The sequence below is a fragment of the Equus przewalskii genome, chromosome 8 (genome assembly GCF_037783145.1).
Source record: "Equus przewalskii isolate Varuska chromosome 8, EquPr2, whole genome shotgun sequence".
NCBI classification, from domain to species: domain Eukaryota; kingdom Metazoa; phylum Chordata; class Mammalia; order Perissodactyla; family Equidae; genus Equus; species Equus przewalskii.
In genome coordinates this window covers 81,421,608-81,443,357 of record NC_091838.1, presented here as the reverse complement: position 1 = coordinate 81,443,357, position 21,750 = coordinate 81,421,608, and the positions used below count along the sequence as shown (strand labels likewise).

The following is a 21,750-nucleotide window of genomic DNA, read 5'->3' as shown; positions in this document are numbered from 1 at the left end:
GCCATTCTCGGTGATAGAGGTTCAGCACCTTTCCGGTCTCTTCAACACTAATAGATCTATTCCAGTTTTCTACTTGCTGTGTCAGTTTGGGTATTTATGTTTTGTTAGCCTATCGTCTGCTTCTCTGCATTTTCAAATTGTCTCCATAGAGTTGCATCTCATAATTCTCTTACATCGTTCCAGTAACTTTATTTCTGTATCCTGTCTCATTCCTAAGCTTGTCTTTTTGGGTTTGGCTCCTTTTTCAGACTTGCAAAGGGTTTATCTATTTTAGCTGTCTTTGAAGGACAAGCTTAGGGATTTGGGTGGTAGCATTTCTATTTATTTTCATTAATTTCAGTGTTTACCTTCACAGATTCCCTTTTCCCAGCATCTTTTGGTTATTTTTATCCTTTTCTTCTACTATTCCCTTTAAATACTTCTTTAAAATTTATTCTTGTTTACTTTGGAGGCCATTTTCTTGTACAACTTTTAATGTATCTTACCAATTTTTGTATGTGGTATTCTCCTTTTCATTGTATTTCTATGTGGTTTGAAATTTCATTTTTATTTTTGTTTTTCATTATAGCATTATTTAGGAGAATGTTATTTAGTTTTCAAGTAGGTCTTGGGGTTTTATTTTTATTATTTCTCACGGTATTGGCTTATGAACGGAGACTATGGCTTTTTAAACGTTAAGTATTTTGAATTTGTTACAGTCTTTTTCAGAGCCAAGCATATGGTTGGTTTTTGTAAATCTTCCATCAAAAAATGTATGTTTTGGGGCCTGCCCAGTGGCACAAAGATTAAGTTTGCACGTTGCACTTCAGTGGCCTGGGGTTCGCTGGTTCGGATCCCAGGTGCAGACCTACGCTCTGCTTGGCAAACCATGCTGTGGCAGGCGTCCCACATATAAAGTAGAGGAAGATAGGCATGGATGTTAGCTCAGGGCCATTCTTCCTCAGCAAAAAGAGGGGGATTGGCAGTAGATGTTAGTTCAGGGCTAATTTTCCTGGGGGGAAAAAAAGTATGTTTTCTATTTGAGATCATAAGGATCTCTGTATCTCTGAAATAAGAGTTGCTGGTTGTGTGAAGTAGAAGGAAAGTAGGATGGGTTGATCAAGAGAGAGCCTCCAGAAATCCCCATAACATCTGCCCCTCTCGCATTTCTGCCTGTCACACCCACCCTCTTTGTTGTCCTGTGCCTTCTGTGGGTGAACTTCACGCTCCTGGATAAGACCACTCCTCTGCTTGTGTAATGGCTCCCATTCATCTCACCTGCTCTCTTTGCTGCATCAGTAAACGTTTCTAATCTCCTGGGTCATTCCTGTCAGCACAGAAAAATGTATAATTTCCCCTTTCCTAAAAATGTCCCCTCTCAACCCTATATCCCTTTCCTTCTCCAGTCTCTCACATGTTTACTCTTTCCTCTGTTGCAAAACTTCCTGACACATGGCTATTGAGCACCTGGTGGCACGTGGCTGGGCCGTGCTGAGATTATCTAATTGCATTGGCCTGTGAGTCTTCCCATTTGCCTTTCATGCTTCTCCACCCAGGCTTTCCCTGCCTGCCGCCATCGCACCACCCCTGTCCACCCAAACTGCATTGGTCAGGAGTGCTGCTGACCTCATGTAGCCAAGCCCATTGGGTGCCTCTGAGGCCATATCTGCTTCACTTGACTTCTGGGTTGCCTTCTTCCGGTACCGTCCCGGAGAAGTAAGGTGCAAGCCTCCTGTGTAATTTAAAACATTCTAGTAACCACATTTAAAAAGGTAAAAAGATGAGTGAAATTAATTTTAATAATAAATCTTATTTAGCCTAGTATATCCAAAATATCATCATTTCAAGGTATAATCCATATAAAAATTACTGAGATATTTTATATTCTTTTTATCATACTAAGTCTTTGAAATCGGCATGCATTCGACACTTCCAGCACCTCTCAGTGTGGACCAGCCGTGTACCACCAGGTGCTCAATAGCCGCCTGTGGCTTCCAGCCACTGGATTGGAAAGCGCAGTTCTAGGGTCTCCTCCTTGAGCACCTCTTTCCCTCCTTCTTGCTGGATAATGACTACTTATGTGCCTTATCTTAAAGTGTTAATGTTAGTCCGCTTGCTTGTGTATTTATGTAACAGCTTTGTGCTGGGCAGTGGGCTGGATTCTCGTGGCCCAGTACAGAGTGAAATCTGATAGTGAAAAAACGCAACAATAGGATGATGAGAGAGAATGTCTGGGTGTCTAATGTAGAGTGGATGGTCAGCATAGGCCCTTCCCGACTCTCTGTCCTCTTCATTTAATATCCTTTTGCTATCCTGAAATTAAATTATAGAGTATGTCATGTACATATAGTTTCAAAATATCTCTTTCAGTTTATCAGTGCTCAGTACAAACATTGGCAGACATCACAGAATAGTCAGATACCTTGTAATGAAAGTCTTAATTTGAGAGAGGGCAACTGGAAGTCATTCCTTACAAGTAATATAGGGAAGTGATGAGGAAAAGTTATGCAGTCAACCTTTGGGGATAATGTCAGAATGAGGTAGAAAAACAGTAAGTTAAAAAAAGAAGTAAAAAATAATTTCAAGGGGCCAGCCCGGTGGCATAGTGGTTAAGTTCACACGCTCCACTTCAGCAGCCCAGGATTCGCAGGTTTGAATCCCATGCATGAACCTAGCGCTACTCGTCAGGCCACACTGTGGCAGCATGCTACATAAAGTAGAGGAAGGTTGGCACAGATGTTAGCTCAGCCTCAATGTTCCTCAAGCAAAAAGAGGAAGATGGGCAACAGGTGTTAGCTCAGGGCCAATCTTCCTCACCAAAAAAGAAAAGAATAATAATAATTTCAATATAACAACTTCCGTAACTTAAATTTCTATTGTACTTTGGAAAAATTTTTTTAAATTATAAGATGGCAATAATAGGAATGTTTTAATGTAATCCTGTAGTGAAACTGAGGTACCCTTCATTTCGTGTGTCACTACCAACTTAATAATATTCAGTTCCTAGTCTGTTAGAAGGAGCCTCAGATCTCTGTTACATATGTATGTACAGTGGCTACAAATGGGTTCATTGTGTCAGCAGCTTAGATACCAAACAGGTGTTGCCCTCAATGATGTCATTTTCCAAAATAGTGAGCAACTCATAGTAAAATTCCAAAGATAGCAAAGTATAATATCCCCTGATATTATATCCCCCCAGTTGCATTCTTGGAAAATTCAATGCAGAGTATACTTTGTGTTTTAAACTAAACTTGGGTTCTAAAATCAGATTTTTCACCTACATGAATACACACCTGGACATTTGGAAGCCATTCAGGACAGAGGACAGTTTTTCCTTGTGAGGGAATTTCCTGCACATTCTAAGATGTCTCGCAGCCATAGTCCTTGTTTACATCCCTCGTCCTTTGGTGAACCGAATGGCTTTTGCCCCGTGAGACTAGAGTGTATCCCATCAAGACGAGGTCATGGAAGGAAGTCCTGTCGGAGAAGCAGGCAGAGGTCTGCTTAGGGGGCTGTCTGATTCCTTCTTGCTGGCCTTGTACCTTTGTAAGCAGGGGACTCATAGGACCTGATTTACATTTTAAAGTACCTCCCTTGCTTCCAGATAGGGGTGGTTTGTTGAAGGGAAACGGGTCGGTCGGGAGACAATTGCATGATAAGCTACCGTGGCTGGGAGTAGCATGGTAGCCACGGAGACGGAAAGGAAACTCACAGATTCTGAATGTTTGGAGCTAGGCAGGATATGGGAGTAAGGGAGAGAGCAGTCAGAGATAATGCCTTCATTTCTTGGCTCAAGAACGAGGTTGAATGGTGATGCTTTTTCCTGAAGTGAGGAAGACTGGAGGAGGGACATGCTTTGAAGGAGGACCTGTGACTGCTAAGTTTGCAGTCTCTCCCAGAGGTCCATGTGGGGATGTCGTGTCGGGAGTTGCATACGTGAGTCCCAGTTCAGGGCTGGAGGTGGTACTCGTGCACAGGACTGGACGGTGTTCACCAGGCCATGCACAGCTGGGGAAGAACAGGGCCCACCGCAAGAGCACGGCGGCACTTGAACCGTATAGACTGGGGAGGGAAGAAGCCCCTGTGAAGAGCTGCGGAAGAGCCGGAGCGGCAGGGGCAGCTCCTCAAGGACAGATGCCCCAGAGGCCTAAGACAGGAGGAGCGGAGGCTGGCCCTGGGCATTCCATGTGAAGGCAGGAAGGCCTCGCAGAACACACCTGTGCCTGAAAGCAAAGCTGCAAAGATGTTTTGCTGGGAAGGGGAGCTGACTAGGAGTCACTTTCTGAGCCATAATTCCAGCTCAGTCCCAATGGCGTCATCTGTGCTGAGTCCAGTGCACTTGGCGGGGAGAGGCTAATACCTCGTGATATTCTGAGAGAATGGAATATTAAGTGGGCTAATTGTTTTGTGAAAATGTGAAGGAATCCTGTCACGCAAAGTGATCATTGTCATGAAATGCTAGAAGGGTAAAAGACAGATGGGCGTATTTTGTCTTCATAAGAAGAAAAAAGAGTTTATTGTACTTGGAAAATGGACAGTCTCTCTTGGCATGTCTGTCTGGCAAGAGTCCTTTGGATACCTGCTGTCCCCTAGCTCCTAACTATTACACTCAAGAACTTCCATAAATTTCAGAGACTTAGTCTAGCTCAGGGTGTGCTGGGTGTGGGCCTGGGCCCCTCTCTCTGTGGGTAGGGGAGCAAGATGTCCACTTGGACTGAGAGTTTCACACAGTTCTCCCCCTGGCTGGCACGTGAGTCAAGTCAGGCACTGCCTTCTGTTTCCTTCCTTTCTGTCTTGTGTGTTCTCTCTCTGTGGTACCTGTAATTCACTCATCCAAACCCTACGGATGGAGTGCTCCTCGCTGGCCGTCGGGAGCATAGAGAGCAGGCACTTGCTAACCTGGAAGTGAGCAGATGGTTCTGGCAATTCCACAACTGTTCTGCAGAGGGAGAGATCCCCACTGGGGCTAGATGGACTGTCACTTCCCCCCAGGCATCCAGTCTTAAGGAGGATGCCTTTAGGAGAATGGGGTGGGAGTTGGGACCATAAGAATGTCACAGAATAGTCAACGTGAGTCTTTTATCTGTCGTCCAAAGTTTTTGCCTTTTCTTTCCAAAGCCGACACATCTGGCCGACTTCAACCAAGTGCAGACCATTCAGTATTCAAACAGCGAGGACAAGGACAGGAAAGGAATGCTGCAACTGAAAATAGCAGGCGCACCCGAGGTAAGGAAGGCTCACAGCCGTCATTAAGGGAAAACTAAAACCGAGTGGTATTTTGGAAATGATGATTTTTTTGGGAGATAAGGATGAAGTTTTCATGGATCATCAGAATCACAAGTTTCTCTTACATAACAAGTAATAATGATTAAATGCTCCCAAGAATAGAACAGGAGACAGATTTAAAAATCAATCAAGAGCATTATTGTGAAGATGATTGAAGATTATTGTGAATTACCAAGGAAATCAACTTGTTAGAATTATATGAAAATATTTATATATTCTGTAAACTACGTTATTTCCCAGACTGTGTTGTATGTGACATTCTCTCAGTGGTAATAATCATAATAATAACCACAGCAGCAGCAGCTGGTACTTCCTGCTGCATGTGTCACCCACTGTTCCAACACTTTACCTGTCAGCCAAGAGCAGCACGTGTTTCTCTCAGAACCCGTGAAGGAAGTCCTCTAGATACTTTGGTTATCTTCGTCCTGTAGATGAGGAAAATGAGCACAAGAGGTTGGCCACAGTCCTAGTAAGTGGTACAGACGGGGTTGATCCCAGACAGTCTGAACTCAGAGCCTGTGTTCTTTTCTTTTCTTTTGTGAGGAAGATTGGCCCTGAGCTAACATCTGTTGCCAATCTTCCTTTTTTTCCCCCCTCCCCAAAGCCCCAGTACATAGTTGTATGTCCTAGTTGTAGGTCATTCTAGTTCTTCTGTGTGGGATGCCACCACAGCATGGCTTGATGAGTGGTGTTAGGTCCATGCCCAGGATCCGAACTGGTGAAGCCCAGGCCGCCAAAGTGGACCACAGTAACTTAGCCACTCAGCCACGGGGCCGGCCCCTCAGAGCCTGTGTTCTTAATCAGCGTGAAGTCTAGTGCGTTAAAGACCAGGCACGGCATGAGAAATGCTCATTTGGCAAAGAGTACGTAAGGTGACCCTTTCTGAAAGATGGACAGAGCATCCTCGAGTATTGAAGAATCCGAATAGTCTGGTCGCGCATGCAGTTCCACTTGCGCGTGAAACGTGTTTTTCGGAACTCCTCTGTCGCTGCTCAGCAGAGCTCTTCGGCCCGTTGCAGCCTCACCTCGGGCGGGTGTGTTTCCCGTGCTCCCCACCGTTCTTACTGCTTTCTGCCTCGGGATCTGTAACACTTCTGAGGCTCTAGGAAGTCCGCTGTTTTTTCTTGGAGTTAAATGATATCATAAAATACTGAAACCTTACTGTAAATTGAAATTTCCTGAAAATAGCTCAGTAGTGTTCTTGTTTGGCACTGTCATTTTCAGACTGTCTTCTTTCCTTTTTGCTATCCCCAAATAATATTTAGGATCATGCAGGTGAGTAAGTTGTTCATTTAGAAGGAGATGATGAAACTACTACATCAGTTAGGCCACACCTGTATTTGAAAGTAAAATACAGCTTTGATTATCTCTTGGATAACCTTTAATGGTAGGTCTTAAGGAAGTTTATCACAATGGCATCTTTTAATTTGAAAAGAGTGGTTTATAAGCTCTTAGGCAGAACATGCTATGCATACTAAAAATAATGAAATTTTACTAATTTTCTTTAATGTTATAAAAATTGTGGTAGATGGTTGATAAAAATTTAGTCCATGTTAGTCTAGTTTCTCAGATGAGCCATACTTAACTTACTCATTATCTAAATTCTTCCCTTAATTAGAGTGTGCCAAAGGGGCCAGGCATTCTGAAGGAAAATATTTTTTCACCTCCTTTTGTTCTGGAACGTGAGCCTCAATCTAAGTGATTTTTCTGTTTTCATCTAGGTTTGCCTTCTGTCACATATTCTAGGAATAACACCCTCAAATATCAAACTTCCTTTTTCACTCAAACCTTATGACAAATCTTGTTTCACTCCCACTCTTCTCTGTTTTCAAGTGTATCTAGGGATCTGATGTCATAGCGCAGCTGTCCCTTTGATTATTGGAAAGAACAATAACGCCTCTTTCTTGGTCTCTTCCCCTTTTTAGCCTCTGACAGTGACAGCGCCATCCCTCACCATCGCAGAGAATATGGCTGACTTGATAGATGGATATTGCCGGCTGGTGAATGGAGCCACGCAGTCTTTTATCATCAGACCCCAGAAAGGTGAGGCTCTGCTTCTGTGTGAGCATTCCCACTGAATTGTTCGATGAGCTCATCCTCCACAGCTTGTAATCCTTCTTTTAGATAACTCTGGAAATGTGAAGGCCAGACGAATAATTCAGTCGGGTAAATCTGTGTTCTTCTCTTTGTAGGGAAGTGATCCAGCTCACAGCTTAAGAGCTGGGTTTGAATAGAGCTTAAAGAAAACATTGTGTTTAGACTATTGTGTTTTGAACACCATACTTATTTTCTAGGTTACCAGTAGTATTTTTAAATAAACTTTTGGGATTATGTTCTGAGTTTTTTGTTTTTTTTAAAAAAAGTGTCCCTTGTAACTCATGTTAAATAAAGTCTCTTTCCTGTTTTTCCTTATAGATCTCAAAAGCTTAGAGCAGTCAGAGAACAAAAATGAGTTCTAAGTCATGATGTAAAATCGACAGTTAGAATGAGTAACTGTCCTGGAAACAAGGCTGTATCACTTCAGAAATGATCTGGGGTTTTGCAAGGCAATAAGAAGGAAAATTTTAGAGGATTAGGATTTCTGAAATAATCGAACGAAAATATTCCCAGCAGGATGATAGCATGGTAGTAGCAGGAAAAAACGGGGCTTTTGGAATTGCATCAACTTGTGGGTTCCAATCTTGAGTCCTCTGTGCTGCCATCTGTAAATTACTTAACCTTTCTGTGCCTCAGTTCTCTCATCCGTAAAACACAAAGAGTGGTACCTATCTTCTGTAATTTTGGGGAGGATGTGTGACCTCATATATGTGGAAGGCTTGGAGCTGTACCTGGCACATAAAATATTCTTAAACTTTGGTATTGTTGTTCCTGTTGATGCTGCTAGTTGCAGGATGATCTTGACACAAGGTATGAACCTTGACTTTGAAACTTCACATCTGTAAAAGAATGATACTGACTTTATAGTGTGGTGGATGGGTCCACAGTAGTGCCCGTAAAGCAGCCAGCTCTGTGGCAGGTTGACATAGGATCCCTGCCAGTTGGCACTTCCGTGACTAGGATGATTACAGAGGAAGAGTCCAGAAGGGCTGAGTGGTGTGTGTCCAGGTCTGCAGAACTGGGTTTAATAGTGGAGAAGATGTAGCAGAGCACAAGGACAGCAAAGGATGAAGCACTGGACTCCGCGTGTAGACACAGCAGGAAGCCCCGCCTGCCCAGCCGTCCAGGACTCTGTGTCGACAGAGCAGTTTGAAGGGGGGTGGGGGGGGGCAGTGTGATGGAGAGGAATCATTGGAACCTTTGTTTAAAAGTTAGAGTCATGATGTTGTGCTCTGAAAACAATAGCTAAAGCTTTAAGCCAAAAGGCCAAGAACTAAGTGTATGGATTCCAGGACATGGCTGATCTCACAAAAATGTTTTTCCCACTGTGATCAGGCCAGGAAAGCCTATTCATTTCTTTTTTCTAAAATATAGCTTTCTTTATATGAAATAGAGTAATGAAGTTGCTTTTAGAAATGTCTAAAGGCTGCTCTCAGTTAAACCTTTTGCAGCCATAAGCTCTTGATTTTTCATTTTGTGCTTTAAACAGGTATGTACCTTACAAATATTACTAATATGTTTTGAGAGAACTTCATACAAAGACAGTATTTTGTGAAAAATGTTAAATGTAACATATTGCCTATCTCCTTTTTGGTAAATAATTTTTATTTCATCCTAATTTACCAAAATGTTCTTTATCAATTTGTTGGTACACATTAAAAAAAAATAACATTCAGACATTAAACATTAAATGAGTCATTCCATGTTTAAAGCTTCAACATCTTCCTGTGTGTGTTTTTGATTGGCTTTTTTTCCCCCAAAGATTGGCACCTGAGCTAACATCTGTTGCCAATCTTCTTTTTTCTTCTTCTTCTTCTTCTCCTCCTCCCCAAAACCCCCCAGTACATAGTTGTATATTTTAGTTGTGGGTCCTTCTAGTTGTGGCACGTGGGATGCTGCCTCAGCGTGGCATGATGAGTGGTGCCACGTCTGCATCCAGGATCCAAACCAGCGAAACTGTGGGCTGCCAAAGTGGAGCCCACGAACTTAACCACTCAGCCACGGGGCTGGCCCCTGATTGGCTTTTTTTCCTCCTCTAGGGAGAAACATTTTGATATCAAAGCTTGGGAAATGAGATGCATTAAGTTCTTCATTCATATTAAAAGAGCGTAAATGAAAATGCTTCTCATAAAAACCTAGTAGGTATTGGTTGTTACCGATTTTATATTGTCTTTATAGAATGAATTATTAAGCTTGATAATTTACCTATCTTATTCTAAATCACAGTGTATTTATTTATTACATGACTATTTTATAATAGATACCTAAAGTGAAGATATATTGCCTAAGTGAAGTTATATTTTAAGTCCAACATTTTTAATGGATCATAGTCAGAAATATATGTGGACAAGAGCACACATGTGTTTTCTAATTTAGATGATTAAAAAATTTTCAAAGAAATGTAAAACATGTTTTTACAAACATGTACTGTTTTCCTGGCAATGTGCTTCAAAGAACAATCATGTATGTATCCATCTGTCTTCTTTGGATTATAAAGTGCTTAATGGTAAGCAGCATGTGCATGTTTGTATGTATAACAGAGATAACAGTTATAAGTGATCTGGGAGTTCTCCATGTGAGCTCTGAATATGCACAGATGTACTTGGTTAGTTCTGTGATCTACCACAATTACCTTGAAATTATAAAGTGCTTTAAAAGGTGGTGTTTTTTGGGGCGGAAAATGGTAAGAACCATAAGCGAAATATCCTGAACTGAGTTCCACCCAAGTTGCTGTGTGACCCTGGCCTCATTGTAGGGCGTTATCTAACCTGTCTCTTTCCCACAGGAAAGCTCAGTAGCAACTTTCAATTTTAGTAAAATTCTCAGAGGAGGGAATTATGCAGATTAATATGGGGTCATAATTTCCTTGTTCTTAAGTAGATTTTCCATATATAGGATGAGAGTAAATACTGTACAGTGTGAGGGGAGGGGATGCATGCCTCTAAGTGTGACACGAAACCCAGAAGATAGGAAGAACAAAATTGATAGTGCATTATATAAACGTGGAGTTGCTCCTATTAGTAAAAGGAACGTGTTTGAAAGCTGTGACACAGAGGGGAAAACATTTCTAACACCTACAATAAAGAGTTAAAATCTCTTGTTTTGCAAGTGTTCTTCTTATTCAGTGACAACCCAGTATAAAAACGGGCGCCTCATAGAAGAATGAACATATAAATGTCCAGTAAACAGACAGACAGAGTGACACATGCCATTTTATGTTTATTAGATTGGTAAAAAGACTGATAATACAAGGCTATTGGAAAATGCAGTCTCCCGCTTTGTTGGTATCACCGTCAGCTGGTACATTTCCAGAGGACAGAGTCGCAGCAGCTCCCTGTCCAGTCGTCCACCTCCTAGAAAGGTGTCCTGCGGAACCACTGACGCAGGACGTTCACCCTCCATTGTTTATAATTGCACAGGCTTGGAAACAACCTCAGTGTCCGCAGGATGGGAACTAACAAATAAATGAGGGAGCATGTAGGTTTGTAACACAAAAATAGCACCATTGTCGTTTTCAGCAGCCGCATGGTATTGTATCAGGTATGCATGCTCCCTCGTTTATTTATTTATATATAGATCCAAACCTATGTGTGTGAATTCATGAGCATAAAAGGAGTCTGGAAGTGGGGAAAGTTAAGTGCCCAACTGTGGCTAGTGAATACTTCTAAGGAGAATGGAATTGTATTTGAAGCAGGGGAGGGGGCCTTCAACTTTTTCACTTTTTCCCCCACGTTATATATCTTTATGATTTAGATTTATTTAGATTTTTAGTTCTGGGAGCTGGCCCGGTAGTGCAGCAGTTAAGTTCACATGTTCTGCTTCGGTGGCCCGGGGTTCACCAGTTCTGATCCTGGGTGTGGACGTGGCACCCCTTGGCAAGGTGTGGTAGGCAGTAGGCATCCCACATATAAAGTAGAGGAAGAGGGGCACGGATGTTAGCTTAGGGCAAGTCTTCCTCAGTAAAAAGAGGAGGATTGGCGGCAGATGTTAGCTCAGGGCTAATCTTCCTTAAAAAAAAACAGAATTTATTCAGAGAAATAAGATACAAACCATGTGAATGACATGAGAAATCGTATGTTCAGTCAACTTATAAATTTAAAGGAATGTTAAAAATTAACTCCTAGAATTGGGCATTTTAGTTAGTGAGTACTTAGGTTTTTTTATAATGCTACTGCTATTAATGTCTGTTGCCATTTTGCTCAATATTCTGTTATTTTTTTTGCTTCCTGAAAATTTACTCTCTTAAGATCCTTCAGTTGTTAATCAGCTCTTTTACAGCCTTCTTGCTACTCCTGCCCAGCTACTTTGGAAGTCTATATTAACCAAATATTTAATAACTAGTTTCTTTTTCAAGCCAGTCCTGAGGGCCTAGTGGTTAAAGTTCTGCACACTCACCACTTCGGTGGCCCGGGTTCATTTCCTGGTGGCAGAACCACACCACTCGTCTGTCAGTAGCCCTGCTGTGGCGGCAGCTCACAAGGAAGAACTAGAAGCATTTACAACTAGGATATACAGCCATGCACTGGGGCTTTGGGGAAAAAAAAGAGGAAGATTGGCAACAGATGTTAGCTCAGGGTACATCCTTCCCTGCAAAAATTAAAAAAGAAAAAGGAAAAAGAGATCTTTAAAAAAATAGCTGTTGTTTTTCTCTCCAAGGAAGTAGAAATTTCAAGAAAGAGTGCACAAACAGTTACAAATCACACATATGCCATTTGAAAGGCCATATCATTAATTGACAGTGTTGGATGTGGTTAAGATGGTGGTGATAGCATTCATGGGATAAACAACCAATAAGATTTTCTACTTATTCTAACTTTGGTCTTCATGGTATAACTTGGTTATTTTGCTTGAAATTTGAATGTCAATAATTCAAAGAGTGAGGAAATTTGGATGGAATTCCTGTAGTGCATTGGCTATTATGCGGTGGTTGGATATGTTCTGTGTTATTTTAAGCCTCACAACTATCCGTGCAAACGAGGCAGCGTGCTCTCTGTCTCATAGGTAAATAAACAGTTGTTCAGAGAGTCACTCACTTGGGGCCCAAGGCTGATTGAATTCCTCGTTTACCAAGCACTGGTCTGAGAGCCTTTGAGTGCCAGGTGCCCGCCCGGGCGGTAGGGACACCTGTGGCAGGTTAGGTCTCACCTTCAAGTAGTCCGATACGTAGCAAATGCTCTTCTGTATGCTGGAGCAGAAGCACAGGAGGGCCATTCCAAGCCACTTGGAGTATTCTGGGAAGAGCTCCTTTGAGGAGATCATGGTGGAATTGAGCTTTGAAAGATTGAGAAATGCTATTTCCACCAGAAGAAAGAGCTCTTTCAAGCGTCTTTCAAGGCAGCGTGATGTATTCAGGGAAATATAATATGCAATCACGTAGAATCAGGAAATAGTAGAGAATGAGACTGGAGAGACCGTGACAAGGGTAACTTCAGTGGCCTGGTGGGTGGAGGGAACTGATGGGACTGAGTTCAAGGGCAAATGCAAGGAGAGGAATCCTGGACAGTAAGGGTGACTGCACTGGGGGTGTTACCTAAGGAACTGCCTGGGAAGGCATCTCCACCCCACGGCCCTACAGACACACCCAAAGAAGGGAGACAGAGCTGTTTTGTGTGGCAAAAGAATCAAAGCTGTGCTTTGCGGGTTAAGTTGAGGTGCTTAAATTTCATCCTAAAAGCTGTCGAGAGACACTAAAATTTTAAGCAGGGGAATGACTTGATGAATTTGCATTTAGGGAAGATTATTCTGGTAGTAACTTAGCTCAGGGATGGATTAGAAGGGAGGATCGATCAGTCAGGGGCCCATTAGATTAATCCAGATTAAACTGGGGGAGGCTCCATGCTCCTGGTTCACAAAAGGAGGGGTGGGGAGAGAGAGTCCCCTCAACCACTGAACAAAGTCCTGAGCTTCATCAGGCAGGAGCCAGTCACTGCCCAAAGCGACGGGCCGGCCCGGTCATTGGTGGGAGATGAGCACCGTCCTAGAGGCCCCCGGGCGCACCCCCCCCCCACCCCCAGCCTGGCCGCGCTCAGAAGCCCTCAGGCCACCACTCTGCAGGCCTGCTTGGTTCTTCGGTTCCTCTGCTTCTTCAGCTCCTCTGGTAGCCACGCATCCTGTGGATTTGTTTTCTTTGTATTTCTCTGTGTTCACTGCGTAGATTTTGGTGTCGTTGCTAGTGAGCATTTTTATCAAAATGTTGAATGTTCAGTCTTTTGGTAAAGATTGTTGACTTTAACCATGAGAAATCCTTCATCTTTTAGAGTCTCCTTGGAAGGAAATCTCTTACCAATTTGTCATGTTAATGCTTTGTTTTGATTAGGCAGTACCTTTTAAACAGTATGCAACTACAGTCAGTTTATGTTTGTTAGAAATATTGAAAAGAAGACCATGAAAGCCTAAGATAGACGGTAGAATAACTTCCTTTAAGGGGTTATTGCTAAGATACTGGAATAAAACTCATCCTTCCCCGATTTCTACATCTAACCTTTTCAAAAGGAATAGAAGGAACCTCATCTCTCTTTCCTTTTTTTTCCCCAGAAGGCGAACGGGCTTTGCCGTCAATACCAAAGTAAGTGCTGCTTTGTGCATGTTGTTATTCAGTTGTGTTAGACGCTGGAAGGAAATCACTATGCTTTATAATCCATTTTCCTTTAATAATCAAATTTTTCTACATATGTGATTAGGGAACTAGAAAACAAATATTTCCAGAAAGAAATCAAATCAATTATAAATCATGTTATGTATTTAGATTTAATCAAAAGTTTGAAACGAATTTTCCCTTTATTTTAAGTTCAGTAGGGAGCTCAAGAAAAATCATAGTGATAATACTGTGGAGGCCTGTTGCTAAACAGTCACATTATAGTCACCACCAATCTTTATAAGAGCCTGAAAATGGCGACCATTCTGGCTATGTTACACGGGAGAAAATTAAGAAATTTATATTAATTTTTTTACTTGTTTATGTCATGAATTTCATAGTAGATGTGTTGATCTATAAAATTAAGAGAATTAAATAGTAATGCCAAAAGAACTTATTTAATAACTTCTCTATTCTGTGTGTTAAGAACTGGGGACCGTTTGAAAATTAAAATCTAGACATTCAGATATACAGGTAAATAAACAATTATAGCTGTGTGCCTGAGTGCTCACCTGCAGAAGAATACTTCACCTGCGAGGGTCCTGGAAATAGGATCAGGAGGCTGAAGCCTGGGCATCGTTGCTGTCTTGTCACTCTCCCTCCTCTCTACTGCCGGTCCATCACCAGTCCTTCATTTCTGTTTCTAAATCTATCAGATCAGCCACTTCTCCTCCTTTCCACTGTCCCTCCCCTGCTTTTAGCTATTATCATCACCTGTCTGGGCTACTCCAGCAGACTAGGGATCCCCAAGCCCACCCCCAGGTTCAGTGATTCTCTAGAGAGAACTCGCAGGATTCAGCATATGGTCATGCTCACGGCTGTGATGTGTTAGAGCAAGAGGCCACAGAGCAAGCCCGGCCCCGGGAGAGGGCGCAAGGGGTGAAGTCCCAGGAAACCGAGGCACGCTCCTGAGAGCCCTCTCCCAGTGGCCTCACGCAGGGCGCACTCGTTTCGTCTAGCAGTGAGTGTGATGCTGTGTGAAATACTGTCTAGTGAGGAAGCTTATTAAAGACTCGTTGCCTGGGGGTTCATGGGGGCCTGATCACATACATACTCTCGGCCTGGCATGTCCCAAACTTCTAGATTCCCCGAAGGAAAGCAGGGCTTCAACGTGAACCATATTGTTTGTACAGACAGTTTAGGCACAGCAGACCACACTTCTTAGTTAGGGGATGGTGGGAACCCTCCTGAAATCCAAGTTCCCACACACCAGCCAAGGGCCAGCCTCAAAAGATAGCAGTCTCGGGCCAGCTAGGTTAACCTTCTTCTGCACACCTCCTACCCATCTTCGTCTGTCCAGTTTTGCCCATCGTCCATCCATTCTCTGTACTACAATGTGAGGGAGCTTTCTTAATTAAAGCCGATGCCTCACTTGCTGTTGCTCTAAGGATAAACGCCAACATCCTTAAGCTGGCTGGCAGCATCCTGTACACTTGTTCACCTGCTGGCTCCTCTAGCCTCCTTTCGCTACTCTCACCCTGCTCTTCAGCTACAAGTGAACTGTTTTCACTTCCTGGAGTTCACTGTCCTTTCTTTGCCTCCAGGTCTTTGTAAACGCTCTTTCCAGCATGACTCACTTTTCCTCCAGCCCCCTTGTCCTCAGCTAGGCCCTGCTCATCTCTCAGGTCTCATCCTACATCATTTCCTCTGGAAATGACTAACCAGTCCTGGAGAGCCTTCCTGTGTGTTTTCCCATAACACCTTCTACTTTGCCATAGTACTTATCACACTTTTAAAAATTACCTCAGGGCTGGCCCCGTGGCACAGCGGTTAAGTTTGCACATTCTGCTTCAGCGGCCCTGGGTTCACCGGTTCGGATCCAGGTATGGACATGGCACCGCTTGGCAAGCCATGCTGTGGCAGGCGTCCCACATATAAAGTAGAGGAAGATGGGCATGGATGTTAGCTGAGGGCCAGTCTTCCTCAGCAAAAAGAGGAGGATTGGCAGCAGATGTTAGTTCAGGGCTAATCTTCCTCAAAAAAAAAAACCTCTTTGCTTGTCCATAGCCCTGTGGCCTCGTTGATGGCCAGGGTCAGGTGGCATTGTGGTCGTGACACTGGGCAGTATCTGGCACATAGTAGGTACACAGTAGCTGTCCAGGTGAGTGAAGGGGTGGCGAAACCAGCTTTCTCTTAGCTTTTAGGCAGTTTTTCACAAATTCAACAATATTTAATAGATATTTATTAATGTCCCACATCAGGCCAGGAACTAATGCTCCGAGTATCTTGAATTGTGGAAAGTCGTTAGGTGATGACTTTGAGAATTAAAAGTTACAGGAATAATAAACATAGATATAGAAGTGAGTGAAGAAGATAGTAGGTTAGAAGTGCTAGCAGATGATAGAAACACTGAATAAATCAAACTTTAAAAGAGCAGAATTTCCACAAATCATAGAGCAGGAGACACTGTTACTGCTGTTGATCAGAAAAGCAGTGAAATCCATGCAATTGTGAGAAAGCTGACCCACAGCAGCACACAGAAACATGGTGTGGCGAAGGAAGACGCCACAGTTCTGGCAGCAGGACATGGAAGCAAGTGACGTAGACTATTTATGTACCCTATGGCTTCCCAAGAAATATAGCTCAAAGATAGTTATAATAAGTCATGTAGCTGCAACGGAAGAGAAAGTGGTGATTTGTCAGAAAACCACTTTAGTTAAACTTAAAAGCTATAAGATTTCAAATACTTAGAGAATTCAATAAAAGAAACTCAATTTTATGGCTTTATGCTATAATCGTTAATTATAGAGATTATACAGTTGAATATTTCTAGTTCTCAAAAAAAGTATACTATTTCTAAGTTCCAGTATTTCCTAGTGTCAATTCTACATACTAAGAAAAATTTCTATTCAGTACTTCCGTGGTAAATGTTTCTGTATCTGGAAAAAGTTTTCTTTTATAAAAAGATCAAGGTAACTGACATTTGAAGACTATGAGGTTCCTTTTTTCTCTGTGTTTTGTGCTTTCCAAAAATTTTAAACTAAACTATATTTGGATTTTTTTTTTTTTTTTTTTTTTTTTGGTGAGGAAGATTCGCCCTGAGCTAATATCCACTGCCACTCCTCTTCTTTTTTGCTTGAGGAAGATTTGCCCTGAACTAACATGTGCCAGTCTTCCTCTACTTTGTATGTGGGATGCCTCCACAGCATGGCTGATGAGTGGAGCAGGTCCATGCCCGGGATCTGAAACTGAACCCGGGCCGCCAAAGCAGAGCATGTGGAACTTTGACCACTGGGCCATGGGGCTGTCCCCAATACTTGGATTTTTTTAATGTTGCTGAAACTTTTGGCCAAAATTTTGTTTTGTGTGGGTGAATATGTAAAACACTGATGTTGTTGAATCATTTCATGAAATAAGTGATCAGCTTACATTAAGCTTACCTTTTTCAGTCTGTAAATAATAATAATATTAATGTTTGCCTGCTTTTTTACATGCTCTCAATGTATGAAGGACCAGTCATACTACAGTATTTCAAATTAACGTTTTAGAGAGCAAATTTCAATTCTAGATATTTTCCCCCTCCATTGTATAACTTTTGGGCATTCACTTGCAGCCTGGCATTTAAATTTAAGACTTTATCTAACCCGTGTACACCACATTAAGTGGTTTGCGGTGTTGTAAGTCACTGTCACGAGTTCCTTCTCAGCACGGTTCGCTGTCCTTCAGTTGTCTGTCTTAGTTTCTGATCTTTAAAACAGTGACGCAGTCTGGTTAAGTGCCTCGGGTGGTGGAATCTGATATTGTAAAAGCAGCCTTTATGATGTGAAGTCTCCAGGGGAAGTGGTGTAGTCTTCCTGATCCTGGGCAGCCCGTTGGGACGAGTGGGCGTTTGTTTCCTGAGTGCGGCACTCACAGCTCTGCCCCTCTGTCTTACAGGCTGGCCAACAGCGAGAGGCAAGGTGTGCGGACACACGCCGTCTCCGTGTCAGGTGAGCGGCCAGCCCAGAGAGCCTCACGGCGGGCTGCGGAGTGGACGCGCGCGGCGGCTGTGACAGGAGGACCACTGCGCGTTAGAGGTCTCCTCATCACTAGTGCGAGTACTCCTAGAGTGGAAGGAGTCTAGAATCACAAGTTAAACAGTCCAGCTGCCCAAAGTTGTACAACGTTACCCTCATTAAACACATTTAAATGTGGCTGATAGGTTTGTTTTCTAAGACGAGATATATGTCAGAAGTTATTTTTCAGTTTTAATGTCATGTTAATTTAGAGTAAAAATGCTTACTTTTGAAGTTGCCATTATAATTTATCTTTGTAATTCAGAAACAGAATATGCTTTGTATATTTATTTTTTTTTGAGTTCAGGAAATGTGAAACATTTTTCAATGGTTTTTGTCTTTCATGATGAACATGGAGTGGTGTTTGAATATTGCTTTCTTAAAAACACAGTTAAGATACTGGCGAAAGCAGCATCTTAACTGTTGCTGGTGTGATGGGTGTGTGTACTTTCCTTGGTATGTTTTCAAAATATATGTGCCTTTTTTCCTTATTTAAAAATGTAGAAAACAGAGGAAAGGGAGGAAAAAAGCATCTTTCAGGACCCAAGTTAGTGTCTTAAAGTATATTCACTATGTGTATATATATATAGATATAGATATATGTGTATATCTATACACACATATTTATAATCTGTAAATATAATAATGTAAATGTTACATTTCTAAAATAGTAAGTTCCTAATGACTCTAGTATTTGACAGTCTGACTTAGAAGAAACCTAATTCTTGTTAGTTTAATTTACCTTCAGTTAATTTTTCCTGAAATTTAGTTTTGTGCTTTTGCCTAGTTGATGACTGGATTCTTGTTTAGTGTTCCTACATAGAAATGTAATTGCTTATTTTTTAATTGTGCACAAACATCCCACAAGCCCTCTCTTAAGAAATACCTGCGCTTTTATTTAGCAGAAAGAAATACTTGTGCTTTAGCAAGGATGCTTTACTGATGAATTGTGTGTGAGCGGTGTGTGTCTGAGTACCACAGCCTAAGAAATCATCGATCGCTTCCTAACAGGGGAGAGGGGTCGTGAGTGCTAGAGTGTGTGCTGTCGGACAGTGTCAGGCACCCACAGGCTGCAGGGAGCCTGGCCTGTTCTAAATCAGTGGGCAGTCTCGCTTGCCCACGGCCCTCGCTGGACTCTCCTAAGCCCAGCAGTGGTGCTCAGCATAAGTAGTGCTCAGCATTTGCTCTTGTTCAGTCCATGGTGGGAACAGGAGATTCACACGTGTAAACCAGGCCCTCAGGGAGTTTGTAATCCAGCTGGAGAGAGAAAGGCCGTGCCCTCCTGGTGAGGGTGGGGAAGGATTCTTTCTGTCAGCTCAGCTGAGTCCGGAGGAGAGAACAGTCCCTGGGCTTCAGAGGATGCTCTGTAGAAGAGGTGATGCTGGAGCCAGCGCCGAGTCCTTCCTGGTAGCACTCTGGGCCGTCTCCTTGCCGGCTGAGAGCGGTCTTAGGAGTGAGGCCCAGGAAGCGCTCGCATGCCTCGCCGCTGTGTTGCCTCGCGGAGGCGCCACAGTCTCCGGGTGGGAGCGAGCCGGGACGGCCTGTTAGCTCATAATGAAGTAAAGTGGGTCCTCACAGAACCTTCACATCTTGTTCCTTCTCCCTTTTTCCAATCCCTTTTAATCAGTGTCCTCAGTTCTTCAGGTTTTAAACCTCAGAGATTTTTTAGCAACTGATCATCATCAAACCTCTGGATTTTTACCTCTCCCAGCCAACCCCTCCCTTAGGATTCTGCCTTCATTATTTCTTCCCAGTTATCCCTTAACTAGAAGTTCACACTTCAGTCCATTCTCTGTACTAGTTTGATTGCTGCCACATGTATATAATTTAAATAGGCAGTTCTCTGGTCAGAAACTTTCAATAATAGTTTACAATCCGTCAGGTGCAGGTTAGGCTCCTCAGCTCAGCCCTCAGAGGCCTTCCATCATCCTCCACAGCCTCCCTTTCCACTCCTCCCCTCTTCCCTCCTCCACGTTGTCTGCAGCCACATGAAGCTGGGATGTGCCACTCACCCCACCGTAGCTCTGTAGTTCTGCTCGAGCTGTTCCAGAGGCCGGGATATTCTTCTCATCATCACATGTCTGAGTCTTTCTGTTCTTCAAGATCACTGACGCTGTTTCCTGTGTGACTGTCACTGTGGTAATGTGCAGATACAGGTAAAGGAAGAGTGCGGTGGGTGTGTCATGACAACACTAATGTGTTTAGGTTCCTGTTGACCTTCTCCCATTCGACCTGCTGCTCGCTCAGTTTGGTGCAGTTGGACTAACCAGTGCGGTATATTTGTATCTTCCACAAAGACTATACACATAATGTCTGAACCAGCCTGGCTGGCCAGGAGCCTCTACCTTAGACTTAGCCCACCAGCTTTTAGGTTCATAGCTAGAAAACCAGCACTGTTACTAAATCCCAAGGTTATTTCTTTACCCAGCAACCTGGAAACCCTGCAGCATGTGGGTGTGGTACTGTCCCACTGAGGGAGAGCGCCCCGCTGCTCCTGGACCCCTGCTTCCCCTGCGTCTCCTTCCGCTGCCACGGGGCTGTTCTGTCTGCAGGCGACTGGGGTGGGGCTGCAGTCGGACTCTGTGCCAGCCGTGATGATTTGCTTTCTGTCATGCTCCATCTCATTTAACCTCTAACCCTGCAAGAGGGATATTATTCCAGTTTTACATGTCCCATTTTACATTAAGTCAGTCAGCAAACACTTATGGGGCCTACTGTGTGCCAGGCACCATTCCAGATGCTGGGGTATGATAGTGAATAAAGACAGGCCCCTTCCTTTATGGACTTGACACTCTGTGGAGGAGACAGGCTAGAGACAATGAATGAAAGTAAAGCAGGTAAATCGAGAGCAAGGGGTGGAGCTGTTTATAATTGTGGTCAAGAAATGTCTCTCTGAGCAGATGGCGTGTGGGCAGGCAACTGAATGACGTGAGAGATGGAGTCATGCAGACACCAAGGAGCTTGGCAAATCCAGGCACCAGCAGGGTAGCAGAGAGAGCGGGGATGGAGGCCCAGGAGATGCAGTGGGCAGGGTAATTGGGACTCAGGAGCTTGGCCAAGGCCACACACAGCGAAGAAGAGACAGGCCTGTTTTCATTAAGCATTCGGTGTGGTATGCACGTCGGGAGCTACTATCTTGGTTAATCCCTGTGATAGCCTCACAAGGTCTTTATCATCCCCCATTTCACAGGTATGAGGAACTGACTTCAGAGAGTAAACAGGCTTGTTCAGCGTCACATAGCTTGAAAATGATGGAGCTAGGATTGGAACTCAGATCATTACTGCCCTCCAGGCCATATTGCCTTTCAATACCAATTAAAGGAGTTTACCCCAAGTACAGATGGAGAAGCACTTGGGAAGATGGAGAAAGTGGGACTTGTCTGACCCCCCGCATTTCTGTTCACAACCAAAAAGTTCTTACCTGATCTTGAAGACCAGGTTCAGATGTCACCACCTCCTAGAAGCCTTCCCTGACTACTCTAGGACTCCTTCCCCAGAGTTCTCTAGCCCGCCATATGTCTCTCTATTATGGATAATCTTTAAATGGGTATAATTATTTTAGAAACTTTCTGTTCTGTAGACCACAACCCCGTCATAGGCAAAGACATATTCTCTTTGTCTGTTTATTGTCCGGGACATAAGTGCTTAGTAATTTTTTAAAATAAATCAGTGAATGCCTGAGCAAGGTATGGAGATGTGCTGAAACTTAGAGGACTGCATTCCGGGAGCAGGATGCGCAGAGCTGGCAATGACATCGAG

The 21,750-nt window shown here is 43.2% G+C and overlaps 1 protein-coding gene and 1 long non-coding RNA gene across 49 annotated transcripts in view; one reads left to right on the top strand and one right to left on the bottom strand.

Moving 5' to 3' along the window:
- The window catches only part of PTK2 (protein tyrosine kinase 2), a 279,886-nt gene that overhangs the window by 159,930 nt on the left and 98,206 nt on the right, over positions 1-21,750 (top strand). For all 48 annotated transcript variants that reach the window (XM_070631065.1, XM_070631067.1, XM_070631054.1 and 45 more), the window contains 4 exons: positions 5,098-5,205; positions 7,191-7,308; positions 13,897-13,927; positions 17,873-17,925. In XM_070631065.1, coding sequence (XP_070487166.1) covers positions 5,098-5,205; positions 7,191-7,308; positions 13,897-13,927; positions 17,873-17,925 — 310 coding nt within the window. The remainder of the gene's footprint in view (positions 1-5,097; positions 5,206-7,190; positions 7,309-13,896; positions 13,928-17,872; positions 17,926-21,750) is intronic.
- LOC139085176 (uncharacterized) overlaps positions 1-21,750 on the bottom strand; it is a 29,224-nt gene that overhangs the window by 2,090 nt on the left and 5,384 nt on the right. Inside the window, exons 3-5 of the long non-coding RNA XR_011543274.1 lie at positions 5,615-5,690; positions 3,273-3,456; positions 1,606-1,711 (exon numbers count right to left, since the gene is read on the bottom strand). This is a non-coding gene — a long non-coding RNA (uncharacterized lncRNA). The remainder of the gene's footprint in view (positions 1-1,605; positions 1,712-3,272; positions 3,457-5,614; positions 5,691-21,750) is intronic.